This window comes from Biomphalaria glabrata, chromosome 14 (genome assembly GCF_947242115.1).
Source record: "Biomphalaria glabrata chromosome 14, xgBioGlab47.1, whole genome shotgun sequence".
Taxonomy (NCBI): domain Eukaryota; kingdom Metazoa; phylum Mollusca; class Gastropoda; family Planorbidae; genus Biomphalaria; species Biomphalaria glabrata.
This window is the reverse complement of record NC_074724.1, coordinates 14,191,525-14,215,721: the sequence shown is the minus strand read 5'-3', so window position 1 is coordinate 14,215,721 and position 24,197 is coordinate 14,191,525. Positions and strand designations below refer to the sequence as shown.

Below are 24,197 nucleotides of genomic sequence, written 5' to 3'. Positions count from 1 at the left end.
AGTGTTTTCTTCTAAAAAAAAGATATGAAACAAAAGAGGGGGGGGGGAATAGTTTGTTTTTTTTAAAGCAGGACATAAAAAGGTAAAAATAAAAAAAAAGAATTCTTAAGAATAAAAAACTCAGAAGTTTGAATGGTTGTGTCTTTGAAGTGAGAATATGGATTTCAATAGATGTTTATCTTTCCTACAGTTGAATGCGTTTTAAAAAGTCTCGAAACATTTAAAAGAGATTTTATCGAGAGCGTCATTGAGTTCATTTAAAAATAACTCTTTTTAATGAAAACTTTTACTTGGCGTTGACATCTATTTTATGTATTTTTTAATACACTTATGAACTTGTTCCAATATTCATTTTCCGCAAAGATTCTCAGGTTAATATACATTTTTAATAGCAATGTGGTTACTAGACCATTAGACTAAAAATTAGTTATATTTATAATAATAAGAGGAATAAAAATATCTTTACTTTTTTTTTCAAGTGGTAGCAATGATATATATTTATTGTGTTAACTCTGGTCCCGCGCCGACACTGATGGTGCGCATCAGAGCACCGTTCAACACGATTAGTAGAAGACATGTTGATTCTACAATAGATACTGTTGTCGATCCGGCTGAAGGGATCTGCAGGTTATGGGAGTCTGAGCTGTCTGCGGCTAAGTGCGTCCTGCACCATACCAGTGAACTGACTGGATTACCTGGAGCAACATTAACCCTTAAAGTGCTGAGCTGTTTTACAATGAGTGCATAAACAATGGAAGCTAAACTACCACACGCGCCTTAAGGGTTAAGAAGTGTGTCGGTGGTCTTTCTAGTAATAAGTAGGACTTGTAGAACTTAAGACATTACTTCCTGTGCTTGATAGCTGATGTCCATGCTTAACTATTTGATTCTAGCTGTAAATAAATGCATCGTCTATTAATACCTCCATCCTTTCGTTGAGTCCTTTCCTTAACTAACCATACAGGAGTAGTTTAGGTATTTTCAGAAGTCTTTGATTCTTCACATGTGCCTGCCCATCGCAATTGAGAATACACCATAATTGCAGGCCCTCTCTTCGAAGGACTTCAGTATCTGGTAATTTTTTCTTGCCATTTAACATACAGTATTTTCTGAGACCTATCAAGTGGCAGTCGTTCTACGAGATGAACCGTAGTCGTTTTATGAGATGAGTCGTAGTCGTTCTACGAGATGAGTCGTAGTCGTTCTACGAGATGAACCGTTGTCGTTGTACGAGATGAACCGTTGTCGTTCTAGGAGATGAACCATAGTCTTTCTACGGGATGAACCATAGTCGTTCCACGGTATGAACCATAGTCGTTCTACGGGATGAACCGTAGTCGTTCTACGAGATGAACCGTAGTCGTTCTACAAGATGAGCAGTAGTCGTTACTGCTGAATGAAGTCACTTGTTATACTTTCTCGTTCTCGCCCATTCGTCACACGTGGTGGGTTGATTTGTCCCGCTCAACTTTGTAGCTACCGTTTTTCTCTTCGAATACCTCGTCCTAGCAATAGCTTCAATCAAAACAGCACATGTATTCTATTTGTCCATTCCTACAAATACACACAAATACACGCATACACTTACACACACACACACACACACACAAACACACACTCCGTTGCGCTTCACATAGCCTTTACTTTGTAGTCGGAGCTAGTTTGGCTGGAAAGCGAAGCTGGAGAAATCTAGATAATTTTTAGTCCGTAGTCCAAAGGGCAATAACTCTTCATGCATGTATTAATACCAGCAAGAATGAAATATTTCATGTATGATAAGCTATTCTTTCAAAACGTAAACGATAGCATGGCGATTATCTGGTGCAAATAAACAAAATGTCCATGTTCATGGCAGGCTTACACTCCAAATAGACCTTCATTTTCCTAAATTATGTGTGTATTATAATACAAATAATAATAACAATAATAATAATAATAAGTTTAGATATTTCATTAATAAATTGATATAAAATGAATTTTCCTATATAGGAAATTAAAGCTCATGAAGATAAAACGGGGTAATAATTTGAGATGCACCGATCCAATAAAGATCTTTATCTACATCTTTGAAAGGGTTTCTTTTCATTTGTACTAGCATAAGAGTGGTGTTTAAATGACAGGAAGTTTGAAAATAAAACGTTTTAAAAAGTTTTAAAATAGACTTTGAGTAGATATCGTTGAAATCCATCCATGTTGTCTCAGACAGAGATCGTAGACGTCTTGTTAGCTTCACTTGACTGGAATGGATTCTATCAGAAAAGTAGATGTGCAGTATGTCTGATGTCCGTCATTGTCTTCGTACTACATCTCATGTCAGTTGTGTTTCTAGGTAATGTCATCTAGTTCATGAAGTCTTAAAATCACCATTTTTGTTTTTGGTGTCAATTTACATAAATTAAATAAGATAGCTAGAAATTACTTAAGTAAATGTATATTAAGTTATATTATAAAGGAGGATAATTTTCTCTAAATCCAATTGTGCATTTACTAGAGTTCCTACTCAATAGAAACTTACACTGTAGTTTGACATAATTTGATAATTCAATCTGGCACTTAATTACGTGTGCACATGCCCCATTCTACAAAAAATGACAAAAACTAAGCGCAAAATTTTTCTGCAAATTAATTGAATCAATAATTTCCAACAATCGAAAATTCCCGAACGCGAAAGTCTTTTGAAGAAGTCTTTTGAAAACCGATGTTGTTTCTAGATTTAAGCCATAGACTTATATATACTAATCTAGACTGGACATGGAGATTTTTTAACACTACAAATAAAATCCGTGAAAATTTTTTAGAAAGTTGGATCAAGGGTTTTTTTTTTTTGTAAAGTAGTAAAAAAAAGTATTTTTTTTTTTCAACCCTAACCTATGTAACATATAATTTAATTTTTAGATCTAGATCTAGTAATTGAACATCAGAAAAAAGAGTACTCTCGTCTCATAATTATTATTTTGGAATTTTTAGATACATAATCTAGAAAGATCTAGGTAATCAATCTATTTAAATGTACATGAGATTATTTAAATCAACATGAATTATTTTGATCTAGGATTTTGAAACATTATCTCAATGGAAACAAACAGGAAATGGCTTTGTTTCATATATTTGAGTGAATATCCGAGAATTAAATTTTGCATTATTTCTAAACTTTGAAAACTAAAGATCATTACTTTTCTATGACAGCAAAGATTTTATTCGGGCGACTTCCCTTAGAGTTTGAAAAATAGTTTACGTACATAAAAATCTATATATGTATAGGTCTGTGAATCGATCAATCGCGGATGAGAATTTATTTCCGGTTTCCAGTGTAGTATAATATAAGTCTATGATCTAAGCCATTTCAAGTCTAGAATTCAAGCCAAATTTACATTTATTATTTTTTATAACCGTCAAACTTGTGTCTCCCCCCTTGGGAACAACGAGCTAGTAATTCTTTTCTCAGAGATTTTATCAATGTTCAATTTCTAGGAAAATCGTTGAAAGCCATTTTTTGAGACCGTGGTTCCATGCAGGTTCCTGAAGGTTCTGACTGGAATAGCGGTATTATACACACAAACAAAGAGATAGCATGATGGGTACACATAGAGATTGTAAGTCTATGAATTCCAAGGTTGAACAGATTTTGTGTCGTGACTATACTGACTGGTGAAGGAAAGTGGTACAGCACTCTGATTCTGAACCAAAGGGTCAAAAGATTGAATGACAAATAGATTGAGAATAGAATGAGAAAAGAATGAGAATAGAATGAGAAAAGAATAATTATTGTACCTAAGAAAACATGAATGAATAAACAAACAAAAAATACTCAATTAGTCGATTGATTATTTGGAATTAATTATTTTGTTTAATATTAAATAAGGAAATAAATGATACATTTTTGGTAGATATAGTTTCAACAAAGGAGTTCTTCCCCTTTCGATATATTTTTTTTAAAGGATTTTTTATATTTTTAAAGAGAAAAAATCTATTTAATATGCATTTAATTAAAATATTATTTAAAGCAACGATGTGGTGTTTGATATTATATACATCAACTGCAATAGTTATATACGGCAAATGTGAACTAAATGAAAGTTGATACATTATATTTTAATAATCTTTTCTTTTGGACAAATAGATACTTCTCCATTGCGACATGTTATCTGTTGACATAAGTGTTTAAATGTGTATACTTTTTATTTTCTGTAAAAAAAATAACAACAACAGGAAAGTCCGTAAAACATCAATGCAGATTACCAGTTAGTTTGAACGTCACTATTGATGACGTTATACATGACGTCTGGACTGCTGACAACGTCTCTCTCTACAATGTGACGCTAGGTGAATGCACGGTGGAGATAAACAACGGTAGTCACGTGATTTTTACAAGCCACTGCGTTGAGGGATACACTTATAATGATGACGATCAATCGTCTTTTGCGACTGAGGTAAATCTGTGTTTAAAATATAGTAACCTCTGTCACGTATTCAATAAGTCAGTGATTTTAAGACTGACTAAGATTTATTTCAATTAAATCTTGCCGTTAACCCGTACCTGTATTAACACCAGCCGTACCTGCTATAACACCAACAGAAAATGTATTAACAGCCACCGAATCAGCGAAAACATTGCTCTTAGGTGCTCATATTCGTATCAACGCCACCTGTTACTGTGACAATAACGTTTGTCACTGTCAGAGATGCCTGTATAAACACCATCCACATATTTCTAGAGGCGCCTGTTATGCATATTAACTTTACCCATATGTATGTCAACTCCGCTCAATAATTACATCAACGTATTATTATTATTATAGTTAGTCCATCGTGGTTCGATGATGACCACTTTTGTCATCCAGGGGGCTGATGGCTTTGCACTGGGGCTTTGTGCCTCCTCATGTGGCTGGTGAGTCCTATGTGAGCCAGGAATGTTCGGCTGCGCATCAACATAATCGGTATCTGTATCAATTAAATATGTATCTGTATCAGCCTCGCCCGTACATACATTAACTATACACGTATCATCCGCTCAAGTGCCTTTATCAGGTTCGGGCATATCAATGACACACGTAGCTGTATTAATTCCATGCGTATCAACCACACAATTAACTTTATAAGCTCCACACACATCAACGTCTAGCGAGCATGTATAAACGGTCCACGTATCAACGACACCCATCTCAGTATCAACTCGACACATCGATATCAAACGAACATGTATTAACATCACTTGTTTCACTTGTAAATATTTTCTGGAAATCTGTACCCTGGTACACGTATTCAATTATTTATGATGCCGACACAATTATTTTAGTGCAGCGGTTCTCAACCTTTTATGCTTGGCGACCCCTTTTTACAATCCCCCACCCTGCCGCGACATCCATGCCCCCCCCCCCCGCAAATACACACAGCAATAGAAGAATAGACAAAACAATCCATTTTTTCGATGGTCTTTGGCGACCCCTGACAAATCGTCAAACGGTCGCGACACGCAGGTTGAGAACCCCTGTTTTAGTGTTTGTAAAGTGTTTTACATTTACTTCCTAGTTCAAACCTCCCACAGTAGGACGAAGGATGGAGCGGGTAGGGTATGAACCCGGGACTATCGATAAGTCCTAACGACAGTCCAGCGTCAAACGGCACAACCAGGCAGCCAACAATTATTTTAGTCGCTGGTTTGTTATTTCTAGGACACATTCATATATTTCTGTAAACTGGCTTTATTATATTTACACAATTTATTGGCAAGTTTCCAATTTGTAGACACATTTCCGTTCTCAGACGCGTCCCCCTTAGCTCTCGGAGCTGGGGACACTCGTACAAGATATGCGACACTATTTTGACGCTCTCTCCCCAGTGACGGCATCGGGAGTCGTAGTTCGGAAGAAACCGGACAAAGTATGCTTCTACAAAACAATGTTCCGTCTTACACTGTGCTGCTTATTCTGACCTCTTTAACCGCCAACACGAATCGTCGCGAACTGGTTGACTCATATGCTGCATGACACTATGTGCTCTGTCGGATTCCTACCAGGACTTTAACCACTTCTCATGAATGAGTTTCTCGGATTTGTGCCGTAGCTTGTAAAAAAACTTGCATGGTGCTTCGAGGTCTGTGGCTGCCAAAGCTCTCTTTCGTGAAAGGGTGTCTGCCGTTTAATTGCCCCTCACGCCGCAATGTGAGGGCGCCCACTGCATTAAAACGGCTGCTCCAATGGCTTGGTGGATTTAATCTGCGGCGCCCACTGCCTCTTCTATTACGGGCGACCCTCCCCCGCCGAAATCCATAGCTAGGAGGCTGCAGCGAGAGTCGGTTACTAACACAACTGTAGTTGCGCTACTTTCGTTTTGGGTCATTCGGGCTCTAATAGCCTCGAATGCCCGAATTATTCCTGTTAAAACGACAGACAACTCCAAAGGCTCGGTGGATGTAATCTGCGGCGCCCACTGCCGAATTTTGCCTGTTAGTTCGGCTGTCCATGGAGCATTCAGCGAAGCAGCATGGTCCAGAGAGCCAGTCTTGTTCTGGCCGGTCTGGGTAGACTATAATGGCTCCATACCCAGATCTATCTGGGGTCCCTCAATCCCAACTCATTTTAAAAATTAAATTTTATAACTTTAAGCCACTCTTTGTTTCGGTTAATAGGCACTAGCTAGCAATATACACAAAATTAACCTATCGGTAGAATGTTTATGCTATTACATCTCACTTACATATGCTCCTATCCTACTCTGCAGATCCGAAATAATTTCTTCTTGAAAGTCACTGATTTTAAGCCCAAGAAAAACATTTTGAAAAAAATAAATATATTAAAACACAACACCTCCATTATTAAAATTCAAATATAATAATATAATTAAAAAAAAATTAAAAAACGTTTTGGTTAATTTAGGTATCCGTAACACCGTCAACTGCTAGAACATGGATAGTTTCTGATTCGGCCTGTGAGATATACATATTTGTACGATTATTTAGTGATATGTTCATTATATAGACATCTACATCTCACACTAGACCTAAAGTATTGATTTTGAGCTCTTGAGATTTAGTCTAGATCGATTTATCTTAGAATCTAGATATAATTTTGAAAATGTATACGTAAAAAGTAATCAAAGCTTATAAACATCAATAAAATTGAAGCAATTTTAAATTTACTGTCATCTCATAATTACGGTGATACGCTGACTACGCCATGTTGGCTCTAGGCCTAGATATAGTCTCCTGCCAAATGAACATTTATTTTATTTACTTAAAAATAACTATAAACTAAAGTTTTCTCCGTGTGGCCAACGAGCTAGTAATTGTTTTCTCAGCGATATACATCAACAGAATTCACAGGAAAATTGTTAGAGCCGTTTTTGAGATAAGCTTTACGACTCCCTACTCACCCAGATTTCTTCATGAACGATTGACTTGATTAGAGGTATTTTCTAAAAAAAAATTCAAATTAATTGAATGATGTCCTTTTATTCTCACCTTCACCTATCTCTTAAACTGTCGAACCGTTAGGGCACCACACCAGATCTGTTGATCGTCTTTCCCCATTCCTCTCTGTCTTTTGCTTTTAGCTCTTTCAATGGCAGGCCCGTCCATTCTTTTATGTTGTCTTCACATCGCATTCTATGCATTCTATGCCTGCTATTTTTTTTCCTGGAATTGTTCCCTGAAGGAATGTCTTTGCTTACCCCGAAGAACTTGTAATATGGCCATAGAGTTTTAGTTTGCGTTTACTTTGACACTAGTTATCAGATCATGGTGTGGTCCGATCACTGCAGTAACCCTGTCTCTGATCTTTTCGTTTGTGATCGTCTGTAAATGTGATACCTAGAATCTTTTGGTAGCATCTTAATTTCATTGCTCGGATCCTCCTCTCTAGCGTCCTCAGTAAGCGTTCAAGACTCGCAAGTTTTAAGAATGTAGTCATGACCAAGGAGTGTATCTTTCTGATTTTTTTCGAGGTTCCTTTGTCTTTCCACATTCTTTTGATTTTTGCAAGTTCTACTGCGGACTGTGCAATTCGGGCTTCGAGCCATAGCTCAGGTCTGATTCCCTCACCTAAGATAATATCTCTGAGGTTATTAAAACTACTGACATTTCTAAAAGAAACATTATACGGGGTAAGATGACATTCTAAACATATTATTTTAAACCCTCCTGAACAGAAGTCTCCGATGTCCTGTAGAAATATACAATTCTTTTAAACAAACTGATTGTAACTTTAAAAGATAAGGATACAATACATAAGAAAACAGTTATTCACGTTATTGTAACTTTTGTTTTCAGTGGGATCTAGTCTGCAATGATCAGTATTTGTCCGATGTTTCTCAAATTGTCTACGTTGGAGGTCAAATGTTCGGCTCTTTGTTTTTCACACGTTTTGCAGACACGTAAGCTGGGCTACTGAATTCATTCTTCCTTGATTAACTTCTAGTTTAAAGAATAATTAGTTTAATGACTTAAGCGTCTTCAGTGTAGAGACTCAAAATAACTTTTCTTTAAAAGGGTGAGAATGGACTGTGGTACTTCAGTTAACTAGACTCCTCTAATTAGTACTTGTAAATATCTTTCACAACAACCTTAATTTTTTACATTTTGTTGTGTAAATTTGATAAGGTAAGATACCCTCATTCACTGCTGGAAAGTAGGCTTATTAATAACTGTTAAAGAAAGGTTTTGTAAATATCAAACATTGTTTATGCAAATGAACTACAATGTTATAAAATTTTCATTTTGTTATATATATATATAGATAGATAGATAGATAGGGAGATAGATGAATTTATATACTTTATTTATATATATAAATATATACATTATTTACTATTACTTTGTTAGTTCACCAATGGTTTTCTATTTTTTATTTGCAGCCATGGAAGAAAAAAAGTTTTGACCGTGACCAGTTTATTGTTCCAAGTCTGTACTTTGGCTTGTTCCTTTCCCCCAAACTTCCCAGTTTATCTAGTTTTAAAGTTTGCTTGCGGAGCTGTCATTGCTGTAAGTACTTTATTATGGAAAGACAATGTAGAAATAATAGTGTTGAGAAACAGTAACATGAGAATAATTACATCTAAACATTGTTTTACATTTTTTATAGAACAAGACATGGTTGTGTCAACAAAATCAATACACACACACACAAAAATCCATTATTTAGGCTTTAAAAATAAAGTAGACTTGAACTATTTGTGTATTTGAGAAGTTAAATGTTTTAGACCCAGCGATCTGTAGGAAAGATAATGTAAACTCATATCTTTCTAAGCCTCTGGGTTAACCATTGTATTACGATGCCAGCTCAACCTTCAACCACCTTTACTTTAAAATCCAACCACCTTTATTTTCAAGACGAAAAAAAAAAACAATTCCGTGCAAAACCCTTACTTTAAAAATGACAACGTTGGACAAAAGTCTGTAAGTCTAAAGTCATGTCCTTGTCTCCTGTAGAATCGAATATATATATATATATATAGAAAATTAATATTCGGCACAAAACACAATCCCGATTCAGGCTATATAAAAAAGAGACCTGAAACAAGACACGTAAATCTACATATATATATATATATATATATATATATATATATATATATATATATATATATATATATATATATATATATATATATATATATATATATGTGTGTGTGTGTGTGTGTGTGTATTACATATTCTAAATTGCTTGTAAAACAAATGGATTCGTTTAATGATTACATTGAGTATTATCACTTGGAACACGATACAGAAGAAAGTGAAATGGATTTTTTTAAAAAATCACTATTGATTTTCTTTTGTGATGCGGTCTAAGTGTGACAGACGGACAGCGCAAACAAAATTGTATTCTCCCCTACTCTTCCACTCATACCCACACTTATTTTTCAGTGCTCCTATCAAGTCTCTGTTATCCTGATGCTTGAACTTCTACCAAAAGAACGCAGAGCCATTGTTGAACAACTGAAAACATTCTTGTGGTCGACATCCCTGCTGTTTCTCTGTTTCATTGCCTACGTGACCAGGCAGCTCAGTTGGCATTATACTCAGCTCACCTTGTCTCTGATCTCTCTCTACGTTGTCGTACTGTGGTGGTAAGTCTCTTGTTCATTTCACTTGTTACTTGTTATTAGTTCATTATTAGTTGGATTGCAAAAGTGGAAAGACGATTTCACAATTGTTCATTTGCTTGAGTTAGTATGGAGATAGGAGGCCGAGTTGTAAAGCGCTTGGCTTCCAATGCGAAGGTTATCGAAATTCAAACCCCAGTAATGAATGGTATTTTTAGGACTATACAAAGTGTACATACGCTATTTAAGTAAATGCGGATCTGGTTCTGATAGCTACATTAAATCCCGTGGACCTTCAAAAATATGTTCATCATCTGCACCAGTAGGTGGTAAGGTTTTAAAGTAGGCAGTGAAGCTATTTTCTATTAATTATTATTATTATTATTACTATTATTATTTTTAATTTAATTCTCTGACATCTGCTCTTTGTACTTAACAACGTAAAGTTTATAGTAATACAATTTGAGAAATTAGTGACTTTATATTAGCAATAGTACTTCTATAATTCTTTTTCGATCAAAATACACATTTCTAGTGGGACATTATTGTTAGGGTTGTTTATTTTTAAGCCTTGGCTCGTTTGCCCAGGCCCACCTGACATTCCATAAAGTAACAAGTGGAAATGCAGCTAAAATCATTACGACGAGCTTTTAACAGTAAAACTTCATAAAGAGGGTTTACATATTGATATCACAGAGGCACACATCCCTGGCTTACTCACAATTTTCTTTTAAGTACAAAATTGTCCCTCAAAAAAAAGTTCTCTAAATCAATAGTTAGATAGAAGAGGACCATCGAATATTCCTTCCATTCCATCTTATCGAAGTTGCTTCAAAATATGTCAGTTAGGCCTACAGATCATCATCTTCATCAAAAAAAAAAAAAGAAAAAAAGAAAGTTCTCCTTTCAGACCTAGTAATATATTGGACAGATGATGTTAAGGTCACCTGTTTCTTTGGCTATCGGTCGGGCGGCAACGGAATAAAATTCAGGTGTAAAAATGTTCAGGACAAGTCGGATAAAAAAATTTATCGCATAAAAAAAGAGGGGGGCATGGTGGCTGAATTGTTAAGCGCTTTGGTTCCAAGCATGAGGTTATGGATTCGAATCTCGCTTAAGACTGGGATTTTGAATTTCGGAATTTTTAGGGCGCCCCTGAGTCCACACAACTCTAATGGGTACCTGACTTTAGTTGGAGAAAGTAAAGGCGGTTGGTCGCTGTGCTGACCACATGACACCCTGCTCGTTAACTGTTGACCATAGAAACATATGATCTTAACATCATCTGCCCTATACATCGCAAAGTCCGAAATGGCAACTTTAGTTTTTTACTTTCTATCTGCATATTCTTTTATAAAATGTCTTTAAAAGGTTGTTTTTTTTCTGAAAATCTATTTATTCAGCCTTTTGTAATTGATCAGGGTAACAGATGAATCATTGCCTTGGTTGTTCGCTGCCAACAAGTTAAAAGAAGCTGAAGTTTTACTGCAGAAAATCGCCAGAATCAATAAGGTCAACTATGAAAACGTTTCGAATATTCTAAAGAACAACTTTGTCCAATTTGAAAGTTATGCTAGCCCTGATACTCAGGTAACATTCAAAATAGTTTCACCCTATGTTTCTGCTTCTAGTGTATTAATATAAAGTTATACCTTTTATATATATATATATAAAACATATATATATATATAATTGTAAATATCAGCTAGAATTAAATACTAGTAAGTGACAAGACTACCTTATAAATGATGATGTCCTGCTTGAGGCTGGTGATGCTCACCTAGATACCTTACTTTACATTCGACAGCTGCTCTGAGTTGGACACTTATAAGGCATGGTGGACAATTACATGCAAAAGGCAAACTTTCTTTTTAGTAGAACAGTGTAATGGAAGTACCTCCCAGAAGCGCTATAAAAATAAATTCAGACGCCATTGTGCCCTATTTGGCATACAAGAAAATAACAGGCAGAGACAGAGAGAGAGAGAGAGTTCTCAGAAGTCGAAATAAAATCATAAATAGAACTGTGGCGGTCAAGGACTTTGTCTGCTTTTGATGTGACTAGGTTTGAGTACTTACTGAAATAATCCTTAATCTTCGAAATCGAAGATAGATAAATGGATTATCATAGATAGATAGATAGATAAAAAGATAGATAGATAGATAGGTAGATAGTTAGATAAATAAATAAATAGATAGATAGATAGATAGATAGATAGATAGATAGATAGATAAATAGATAGATAGATAGATAGATAATGTGACGAAGTAAAGGGAGGCAACTCAATGAGGGAGCACTTTAAAAGATGAATGATGTTTATCAAGGTGATAACTGATGTGAGACCATGGCACTAAACATAAATGTTAGTCTGGGCTATCTATTGCTATATATTAAGTCTATTGTAGTGATGCCCAAAATACGTCTTGCGGGTCACAACCAGCCAGCGATTTAGTTCTGTCCGGCCGAAACGTCGGCACAAAGTGGTAAAAACACCTTCAATAACAATATAAACATGAAGGTCAATTATATGTTTTGTTTTGAATTATGTGGTTAGGTTAAATTTTTTACTGTTACAGTAATCACTTACTTCTTTTGTATAGATGTGAATTAGATCTGCGAATATTTTCAATTGAAACTATTATACGAACACACATCGGCACTTTCGGTATTTTAAAAAATATGAAATACAATTTCCTAAGAGCAATACTACTTACTAACAAACACACTTCTCCATCTACTATTTCCTCCTCCCCCTAAAAATAAATTATTTCCTATATTTCCTGTAGAAATTCTAATTATTACATTTATTGTTCATTAATATATTGTTATGGTTGAGGTGCGTACGAGCGCACTATTGGACAAGAACAGGAGACGCTGGGATAGAAGAGAGAACTGTGTTTACATTGGCATTAAGAGATTTGGAATTGTAGGAACTGTAAGGAACAAAGGAGCCGTCCTCTGTGCTGCCTGAAGACTGTTGTAGGGACTGGAGCGAAGCCGGGAAGACTGTCGTTGGTCTGTATTCAGGTTTGCTGGGGAAAGGACTGGTAGAGTTTGAAACAAGACTCTTGGAATATAAAAGGCTGTTATGTGTTTGTCCTAGTGAATAGAAACACTTATTTATTTACTGTAAAACTTCTTTGAGTTGCCTGCCTTATATGTAATACAATATATGTGTAAAACAACTAAAGACACTGTAGAACCTAATAGTGAGACTTTTTTTTATGCCTATCTGACTGTTATATCTTTTGCCAAAATAATTTAAAATAATGTTCCTTTAAATCTTTCATACTATACGTGTAAAATTTTCTGAAGTTGTCAGGTGCTGGTCAAAGTGGTGATGGTACGAAGAAGGCAAAGCAAGAAGATCATGTGATGGTTTTCTTGAAAAACAGACATTTGCTGAAATTGACTTTGATCTCAAGCTTTCTAAGGTGATCCAACATTTCAGACTATAGAAAACAAATATATATCTCATTTATAGAAACATTCTTATCGTTTCAGCTTGTTTTTTTTTTATGTTTTGGAAGTTCCTTCAGAATTGAAGATAGATGATCACAGCTTAGTTCAAGCCTATAGCGGGTTGATGATAAAAAACAAAAAAAAAAAAAGATAATAATAATTAACCAAGTTTAATAAGGCTGAACGAATAGCGCTTAAGTAGTTCTGATTTTTAAAAAAAAATGTGTTTATGGTGCTGGTAATCCTTTCCCAGCCATAATAACACTATCAGATAAATAGCTTACACAATTGAGAGCTTACTGAACTTTAACCCTATTCATTCCAGCTTTACGGTAACTATGGTCTACGAAGGTCTCCTGATGATGTCACCCAATTTAAGGGAAGATTTTTACCTTGGATTTGTTCTGGGCGTTGTAACGGAGTTTCCGGCAACTGTTTTATTTTCTTTTTTAATAAACAGGTCAGAACCTTTTCTTCTATTTGAACTAGTCTATCTTCATTAATGGATAAATAAAATATAAATAAACATTTGTCAATACCAAATCTTACTCCTTAAAACAGGTGGCACTTTAGTGCGTTCTTGTACATTCAAATAGTACAGGTTTTTAAAAATATAAATATAGTTACTAAGCTCGATCGAGCTGATGGAAGGCTCGAGCAGATCAAAGAAAATATATCTAAAACAGTTTTTAATCTTTAATTTTCACTATGAAGTCATTTTCTTTTTACTCCAGAGCAATAAAACAACCTACTGCCACCTTTCCCAAGCTCCACAATTTCAAATAGTCTTAACAAGGAAAAGGAAATAGTATGTATCGGAAGTGATAAAAAAAAGGTTCATGCGCAGTAGCAATATAGTAGAAATTTGGTAAATATTCTAAAAAAAATGTTTTAGCAATAAAAAGTGAACTGATCGAACCTCTACATATTAAATTGCACAGGAAATTATTTATATCGGAAAAATGTCTTATTTTCTTTTTACAAAGCTTATATTAGCTCAATTCGTATGTCAGGGGTTAAATAGTGAACACGTCATTTCTACCACATTGCATTTTTTGATGAAGATGAAACTTTGCATAATTATTCACTGACAATGACAACCCTTGAATTAACAAACACCGAAAAAATTAACTATTTAGATAATCGTAATTAATTAATTTTGTTTTATTAACTAAATCTTTATCTTACAATCTTTTTCAGATTATCTTTCTTTCTCTCCCTCACTCTGTTTCTCTCTCAATTTTTCTATTACTGTTTCTTTCAGTTTGAATCTCTTTTTCTCTCTGTCTGCCCTCTTCGGCATCTCTCTTTTCTCATATATATATATATATATTGCAGGATAGGAAGAAAGAAATGTATTTACATTTTTCAAATCCTTGCGGGAGTCTTGTTATTGTTATCAACAGTTCTCTCGAACACCCCATTGTCTGGTAAGGTAAACTTAGCTAATACCTAAACTATTGCATGCTTCAGAAACTTCACAGTCGACATTTAAATCAGTGTATCTTTTTTCAAGCTAGTTTTCGCTTAGCACAAAATCATACATACATTAGCATATACTTTAAATATCGTTTGTGAACAGCAGTTTTTTTTTCTTCTTCTTCGTTCTCATTGTTATGTTGGAGTGTTCAGATGACTAGACCAATAAATGAGATGAACTGCGCAGTGGTTTCCAAATCAGGGAGCTCTCCATATAGTTTTCTTTCTATTGGGGTGATTTGGGGCCAATGTCTTATACGGGCCTCTTGGTAAAGAGAGCAGTTTTGGCGGACGTGGTCGGCATTCTCTGGTGATACTACACATGAACAGCAGTGATGGTCACATTTTGCTAATATTTATCATTTTTATATTTCAGTAATATTCACCATTAATTCCGTAAACAAAATGGCAAAAACGAATGCCATATATATATATATATATATATATATATATATATATATATATATATATATATATATATATATATATATATATATATGTGTGTGTGTGATTATGTGTACATCTTGTGTGTTCATTTTGATCCTTCATTCTTTCCGACGTTTTTATTTACTCTTCGAAATTATTCCTTGAGTTAGTGGAAAAACAGTGGAAACCCCGCCCTTGCTGGTAGGGGGTCAGAGGTCCCCCAGTGTGGCCCGAGCTGCAGCCCTTGCGCCAAGCATTATTTGTGGTATTATAAACTTAAAAAATGCATATTCTGAAGTATCTACAGTGAATTATTCTGCTACTTTGTTACTAAAAAATTGTAAGTCTATTATACTACTACTCTGTTACTAAAACATTGTAAGTCTATTATACTGCTACTCTGTTACTAAAACATTGGCAGTCTATTATACTGCTACCCTGTTACTAAAACATTTTAAGTCTATTATACTGCTACTCTGTTAGTAAAACATTATAAGTCTATTATACTGTTACTCTGTTACTAAAACATTATAAGTCTATTATACTGCTACTCTGTTACTAAAACATTGTAAGTCTAAGGTCAGATCTGCCATCATGCACTTTATTAATGATGTCCAGTGAATGATAAGATTGGTAAGTCACCACAAACACAAAGCTAGGGGTCTATAGAGCCGTCATCCTCACTACATTGCTCTACAAGAGCGTGTCTGCAAAGCATCCACACAATCCTGATGCAGTCCCAGCTGCGATGGGCAGGTCACGTCTACAGAATGGAAGACCACCGCATCCCTAAACGACTCGTATGGCCAACTAAGAGAAGGAAAGCGCTCGCAAGGTGGTCAAAGAAAGCGCTTCAGGGACACCCTCAAAGCTTCTCTGAAGGCGTTCAGCATAGACCCAGGCACCTGGGAGACAGAGGCACATGACAGAGCATCATGGCGTCGCACTGTGAAAACTGGCGCACAGGTTGCTGAGGAAAAAAGAACAACGCTGGGAGAAGAAAAACGCCATAAAAGAAAAGCAAGACAAACGACACTAGCTCCAGCTCGAATAACCTGCCCAGTGTGTAGCCGAACATTTACGAGCTCACATAGGTCTCACCAGCCACATGAGGAGGCATAAAACCCTAGTGCAAAGCCCTCAGCAGCCTGGATGATAAAGTGGTCATCATCGAACCACGATGGACGAACTATATAAGATTGGTAACTATATTTGAGCATGAGTTTATTATTGGAGGGGGGAGGTTAAAAAAAAAAAACCTTTCGGCTATTCTCATTGAATTAAGTGACTGCAGATTTTTTCTTTGTATTGGTCGTGGGGTCTTAGCCTTAATAAGCCCATTGGCTGCGCACATCGAAATTATTTACTGTATTTATTTTTTTTTTTTGGAGAGGTTTTAACTTCAAAACTCTCTTGGCTAAGCTCATTTCCGTGAGATTCTGGGGGGGGGGGGAAGTTGAAACTCCCCCCTAGCTTCGCCCATGAGTCTATGAACTAGTATGCAACTTGCAACTAGTATACCCTACTAAGTACTTCAAAAGTTCATTGGAAGCTTTTTTGTTGTTCCGTCCATTTTCTTTGATAAACGTTGTGTTTACGGCGTCATGATGTGGCTTGAACATTACACTGGCTTCTAATTTGACACAGCACACTTCTAAAGTCTGCATTTTGTTTAAGTCCTAATTTCCTAGAAGCCAAAGTAAAATAGAAAAAGTAAAAATAATGGGAGGGCACGCGTTAAATGAATTCCCTCAGTGTTAAATCGAGACTAATTGTCATAGTAGGCTTGAACATTCACCTGTGACGAAACAACCTGTGGTCAGTGGAGACTAATAGTTTGTTACCACGTCATACGTTAATTTTCAGGTGTACCGTGACGTTTTGCCTCGATGTAAAGGTATAAGGTAGAAGGTAAATAGGACTAATAATTATATTTATTGCTTATATTTTTATTAGGATCAGTGAGCTTATTTATTGCAGATGGTTTACTTTTATTGATTGTGGTGTTTTAAATCTATATTTTTTATTTGTTCTGCGTTATGTTCTTTTGAGAGTTGAATTAATTGAGGACTTGAACCACGCTTGTATTTATTATTACTTCTGAGGGTATAATGCATTGCAACTGAACAACTTGTCATCTGCCTTTAACTTGAGACTACTATGTTTCAATTTTTGAATTAATAGTCATTATTTCATTGCGCACTCTTCTTTTATATGTAAGCATGACCTATTTCACATTGTTTGAGTCTTTGACTTTGACTTTATACTTGAACCTCGACTGCAGAACTACAAGCTAGTGGAGACACTCGAATTAAAAAGTAAATCGCCTAATTTAAAATTGTACGTTGCTGTCTTACAGATAACATCCCTGGTCGCTACTGGGTTTCTCTTGTTACATCTTTGATTGGAAGATTGGCTTTCTCTGTCAGTTACTCATCTGTTGTTTTGTATGTTACAGAACTATTTCCAACGTCGGTGAGGTTAGTCTTTTTGGTTATCCTTTTCTTGTTTTATACTTTTAAAAAATATTTGAAGCTTTCTGTAAATATCAATTTTTAGTATATTTTTTTTCAATCTAGAAAATGTTTAAAAACACTTTGATCCACCAAGATCTACAGCAGCAAGGGAGCTGTTACAAACCATGTTGTTGTGTTTTCATGGTAGGGATACATTGAGAGTTTTACTGTTAAAATGTTGACTTTGGCTATCACGAGGCGATGCGATCCTGGTCAGAATGTTCATGTGAATGTGTTAAAATTTGAAGTTAGTTGAAGTGCGGATATTGTCACAGAGTTGGTGACTGGGCTCTGAGAGAGTTAGTCAGAGTCGGAGTCAGAGACTGGATATAGAGAGAGTTGTTGACTGGGCTCTGAGAGAATTAGTCACAGTCGAAGTCAGAGACTGGAGATATAGAGAGAGTTGTTGACTGGGCTATGAGAGAATTAGTCCTAGTCGAAGTCAGAGATTGGAGATATAGAGAGAGTTGTTGACTGGGCTATGAGAGAATTAGTCATAATCGAAGTCAGAGACTGGAGATATAGAGAGAGTTGTTGACAGAAGATTTTGAGAGTTAGTAGAGAGTTGCTAGAATACGAACGTTTTTCCTGTTGAAGATAGAGAGTCCGTGTTAAACACTCACTATGTTTGTGAATTGATCTTATGATTCACATAGGTACTACTTTTAAATAGGTTATATAGTTTAATCAAGTCCCTTATCAATTATATATACGAGTTGAGCCTCCTTGGAGAGTGTGTTATTGCTCCTCTCTTAGACGTTAACATGTTCCTGTAGTTAAAAGACTGAACTAGAGCTTGGAGTTGCAAGCGATCCAACCAGCTGGGCAACGAACTACACAACCACCCAGGCAACTCTTATATATGGACAGTTACTGACACTTTCATTATGCCCTATGAACGATCCAAAACAATAGAAATAAAAAAAAATATGCAGGGACAGGTAAAAAAAAAGTCCGCGAAGTCTGGAATCACTTGTTACACCCCTCATCTTCCTCGACAGTATTCACAATGCTAGAACAGACACATTGTCTGTATGGCTCATAGTTTGGCCCAGCTGACGGGAGAAAAAGGAAATAATGTCTCAAAATCTTTTGGATTGTCCCAGATTTTTTATCCTTTTTTTACCCGTGTGTGAAGACACGTTCTCTTAAACTCTATAGTAACCTTTAAAAAAAAATTATTAGGTTTACAAAAACAATTCTAAAAAAAAACTCTGAAGAAAACAATGATTGCGTTAAAAATAAAAAATGTTGTCTTGCTTTTTTATTTAAGGAATACAGGCTGTGGAATAGCTGGTGTTGGAACTTATTTTGGCTCAATGATAGCACCCTACGCTAGATCACTGGTAGGTGGGTAAGCTAGTGGACAGGTAGGTGGGTAAGCTAGTGGACAGGTAGGTGGGTAAGCTAGTGGACAGCTAGGTGGGTAAGCTATTGGACAGCTAGGTGGGTAAGCTAGTGGACAGGTAGGTGGGTAAGCTATTGGACAGGTAGTCGGGTAAGCTAGTGGACAGGTAGATGGGTAAGCTAGTGGACAGGTAGGTGGGTAAGCTATTGGACAGGTAGGTGGGTAAGCTAGTGGACAGGTAGGTGGGTAATCTAGTGGACTGGTATGTGGGTAAGCTAGTTGACAGGTAGGTGGGTAAGCTAGTGGAAAGGTAGGTGGGTAAGCTAGTGGAATACATTTAAGCAATGGAGGCTTTGCGCCGTCCTGGTTACCAATCCTTAAAATGGAAGAAAAGGGTGTGGGCGTTTTATAATAAAATAACAAACAAATACACAACTTAATGCATATTAAATACGTAATTAAATAAACAACAAAAAAAACTATTGCTATTAAATTTACAGCTACTTAAATTCTTAATAAAAATTATGACACTCTTTTAGATAAACTTATTAAATTTTATTAAAAATATTTTTGATTAAAGCATCTGATATTATATAGGGATCTCCAAATAACTTCTGCCCGTGACCCCTACTTACTTACACTCGACTGTAAAATCAAATCTAATTCAACTTAATTGAGCCTAGAAATGTGAGAATTTTAATAAAATCATCTCATGTTCTTATTTCAGAGCAGACGTCTCCCATTGGTCCCAACCACGATCATCGGTCTGTTGTGTCTTGTTGTGCCTTTCACTATACTGAATCTCCCAGAAACCAATGGGAGAGAACTAGCCCACACACTGGAAGACTTGGAGAGAGTCATGACAGTAAAGGCAACTAGACCTAAACCTTTCTGTAGACGACTGTTACCGTGTTGGTATTCCAAGCACGCTGTGGTTAACAATACACACAATGAGGTCTCTGTTCATGTCGTTCATATCGAATCATCAACAAGTTGTATTTTTCAAACCAGTCATAAGTTTATAAATACTGAGTCATCATCAAGTTGTACTTTTTCAAACCCATCATAAGTTTATAAATACTGAGTCATCATAAAGATGTACTTTTTCAAACCAGTCATAAGTTTATAAATACTGAGTCATCATCAAGTTGTATTTTTCAAACCCATCATAAGTTTATAAATACTGAGTCATCATCAAGTTGTATTTTTCAAACCCATCATAAGTTTATAAATACTGAGTCATCATCAAGTTGTATTTTTCAAACCAGTCATAAGTTTATAAATACTGAGTCATCATCAAGTTGTATTTTTCAAACCCATCATAAGTTTATAAATACTGTGTCATCATCAAGTGGTACTTTTTCAAACCCATCATAAGTTTATAAATACTGAGTCATCATAAAGATGTACTTTTTCAAATCTATCATAAGTTTATAAATACTGAGTCATCATCAAGTGGTACTTTTTCAAACCAATCATAAGTTTCTAAATATTGAGTCATCATAAAATAGTACTGTCTCAACCCAGTTGTAAGTCAGCATAAAACAAATCTTTTTTATAATTACTAGGTTAGGAATGCCAGACGTTCCTTAAATGGGAGATATAAAACTTCTCTTTGTGGATGTGTTCAATGTGCGAAATGCACTGGCCTAAAGTGCGCAACGATTTTATAGTTATTTGCTTCAATTATTCGTTTTTTAGATTTAGTTTCAACTAAAAAAAAACAAAAACGGACTCATACATAGTCTAAAGTGATTTTATTTTTTGACAACCTGGTTTATATACATATTTTTATTATATATTTTCCGCCTGACTACAAAATCAATATCTACCAGGCAGTGGTTCTCTCAACCCTTATATATGGATCTGAAACATGGACACTCTACAGAAATCAATTAAGACTACTTGAGCACTTTCACCAAAGATGCTTGCGCTCCATCATGGACGTACGGTGTCAAGACCGCGCTACAAACAGCGATGTCCTTACGAACGCCGGTATGGACAGTAAAGAATGACTTCTTATGGTCCCACAGCCATGCTGGGCAGGGCACGTATCCTGTATGGAAGACGAACGTATGCCAAAAGCAGTCTTTTTTTATGAGCTAAAACTTAGTATACGTAACATAGGAACCCCACAGAAATGTTTCAAAGACCAGCTTAGGCGCCAACTTGCCCTGGCTAACATGGAGGAGAGCACCTGGTTGAGTGCGGCCTCAGAACGAGACAGCTGGAGGTCAGTCACAAAGACCGGGGGATACACATTTGAGACCAAAAGAAAATCCGCTGCTGAGGACAGACGCAGAAGGCGAAAAGAAAATCTAAAACGACAACCTGCTTGCCCTGGATGTGGCAAAATATGTAGGTCACAGTTGGGGCTGCGCAGCCACGGAAAATACTACAATCCTCACTACTCTTAGGACTCGAAGACAAGCTTTATTTCTTAAATATTTTAAGACTTTTCAAAATAAGCATGTTTATTAGAGCTCTTTAAGATCTGCAGATTTTTTGCTGTAGTGTTTCGAGAGGGGGGGGGTCATGGTGCCTAAGGGATAAGGGCTTTGTTTCTGAACCTGGGGTCCTTGGGTTCGAATCTCGGTAAAGACTGGGATTTTGAATCTCGGGATTTTTAGGGCGCCCCTGAGTGCATCCATCTCTAATGTGTACCTGAATTTAGTTGGGGAAAGTAAAGGCTGTTGGTCGTTGTGCTGGCCACATGACACCCTGATCGTTAACCATTGGCCGAAGAAATAAATGACCTTAACATCGTCTGCCTTATAGACCGCATGGCCTGAAAGGAAAACTTTACTTTTTACATTCTAGTATTCCAGGACATAATGCTACAAAGTGTTTTCTCTTAAATGAACAAAAAGATCATTACAGTATAATGGTATTAATTTTTTTTCTATTTTAATGATAGTCCTTTAGATGAGCAAAATGCTTCTGAACTCTTGAATAAATGCGGAAATATCCAAAGACATAAAGTCGGCTCAAAATACATTTGTTCTAGTTCTCTAGCCAAATTTAATTGTATTTCTTTTTATAGTTCCTTTTTTATTTAAATCTTAGATTCATTCGTTCTTTTTAGTAAAATAATCGCTCCATGTTTTGTATAAAGAAGGTATTATCTTCAAAAGGAAGTATTTTGTAATATTATTCTTGTTTCCACTTGTTTCCATCTGTTTTTGTCCATGAATGTGCAACATGAATAGAGTTAGTATGAAAACTTTCTTTTTTCAATTTACTTTGTTCTTTTTTTTTGTTTTATTAGTAATTGTGCGGCGTGTTGTACCACTATCTGTTAGGACATGTTGTGATGTTTGTTTATGAAGTTCTTGTATATTGGAATGAATAATTTTTGCTAGTATGCTTTGGTAAACTCATAATAATTAATCATTACTGTTAATGAACGTTGAATGGTGTAATACTGAGTTCTTACTTCCTGAAGTACTCTAGACACGTGACAAGACAAACACTATACGACTGACTCAAGTCCGTTCAGCAGACAACATGAAGTTTATTTTACTATAATAATAACAATATACTGCACTCCTTGTTAGTGCTACAAGTCAAGAAATAATAATCCTATCCGCATAACAGCGGTATCAAAAGTATCCAATACGTTAACAACAAATCACGTCCGCATCTCAGCGGGCAACTCTGTGTAGAAATATAGATTAACTAATACATGTCTCAAAAGACCACTGGCAACAACTGCCCACAAGTTACTTTCTAACTGAAATTACTACAGACTTTTCTAAGTCGATACTGTCCATCCCGGACTAAAATATACTTGACCACTCGGTCCAAAGAATAACACTTGACTTCTAACTTGACTTCACTTGTCTGCTCGACTTGACTGACTGACCTCAAAGTCAACTTTATTCATTCTACTTCCTGTTTTCTACATCAGGAATTCCACGTGTCTTTTAAACTATTAACATGACGTGAACTTTAGATCATGCAATGTCAACTAAGACTGTGACAATTACACATATTATGTCATTAAACTCTTTTAAAAATTAACTCTTGTTGTTCTGGGCTGAAACGTAACTCTTTATCTATTATTTGTTTCTCATCCAATATATATATATACATGTATATATATATAATTGAATGTAAGGATATGTATGTAAGTCTATGTAGGTATGTATGTGTGTACCTATGTATGTAACGCATAGAAATCAAAACTGTTAGATCAATCTTGATAAGATTTGACATAAATATTCATAAATGTTCATTAGATCATGGCGCAGACAGTAATGTATTTTTAATACCCCTTCCATAGATGTGAGATGGGAATAAATATATATATATATATATATATATATATATATATATATATATATATATATATATATATATATATATATATATATATATAATTAAATTTATCGCTATTGTAGAACGAAGCTTTTTAACAAATCCGATAAACCCGTTTTCAAAGTACTTTATATTTGATATGAATATGTCGGCTGTACGGGTAATCCCATTAAAACTGTATTTTTATTTTTGTGGTAAAATGAAGGCATGTGAATGGAAGATTTGCAATGTTTAATATAGATCTAAATAAAATCCAGCAGATCAGTAATACCCAGACTAGGGCTAGTGTTACGGTCGTAGCGTAGCACGGTGTGCATGAATTAAATTGCGAATTTGTGTAATGAACGGAAGGGATGTTAAAAGGAGGAAGCCGAGAGAAAGTGACAGGAAGAGAGATGAAATGCCGATGTTTACATAAATTGTTATAATATGAAAGTATTGCTAGAATAAAACCTGAGAGTGTATTATTATTTTGAAGAGTCTGGTGTCCTAACAGCTAGTAACTTAGAAACTAATATGGCAAGGAACTTACGAATAAGCAGTGTGGAACAATAATATACACACACTTTACTAAATATACTACTAAAGTAAGCCAAAAAACTCCAACA

At 35.5% G+C, this 24,197-nt stretch overlaps 1 protein-coding gene across 3 annotated transcripts; it reads left to right on the top strand.

The window, feature by feature from the left end:
- The first annotated feature begins 2,110 nt into the window (after nucleotides 1-2,110).
- Nucleotides 2,111-22,510, top strand: LOC106063617 (organic cation/carnitine transporter 2-like). 3 transcript variants are annotated; one of them, XM_056010067.1, is made up of 12 exons: nucleotides 2,111-2,329; nucleotides 4,210-4,430; nucleotides 8,267-8,370; nucleotides 8,851-8,977; nucleotides 9,860-10,062; nucleotides 11,460-11,628; nucleotides 13,354-13,472; nucleotides 13,826-13,960; nucleotides 14,839-14,930; nucleotides 17,765-17,885; nucleotides 19,195-19,267; nucleotides 19,997-22,510. In XM_056010067.1, exons 1-12 carry the CDS (start codon nucleotides 2,191-2,193, stop codon nucleotides 20,336-20,338), a joined length of 1,845 nt encoding a protein of 614 aa, XP_055866042.1. In that variant the 5' UTR covers nucleotides 2,111-2,190; the 3' UTR covers nucleotides 20,339-22,510. The 3 variants fall into 3 exon arrangements, with proteins under 3 accessions (XP_055866042.1, XP_055866043.1, XP_055866044.1); XM_056010068.1 differs by having other exon boundaries at nucleotides 20,002-20,296; XM_056010069.1 differs by lacking the exon at nucleotides 4,210-4,430 and having other exon boundaries at nucleotides 2,204-2,329.
- Nucleotides 22,511-24,197: the final 1,687 nt, after the last annotated feature.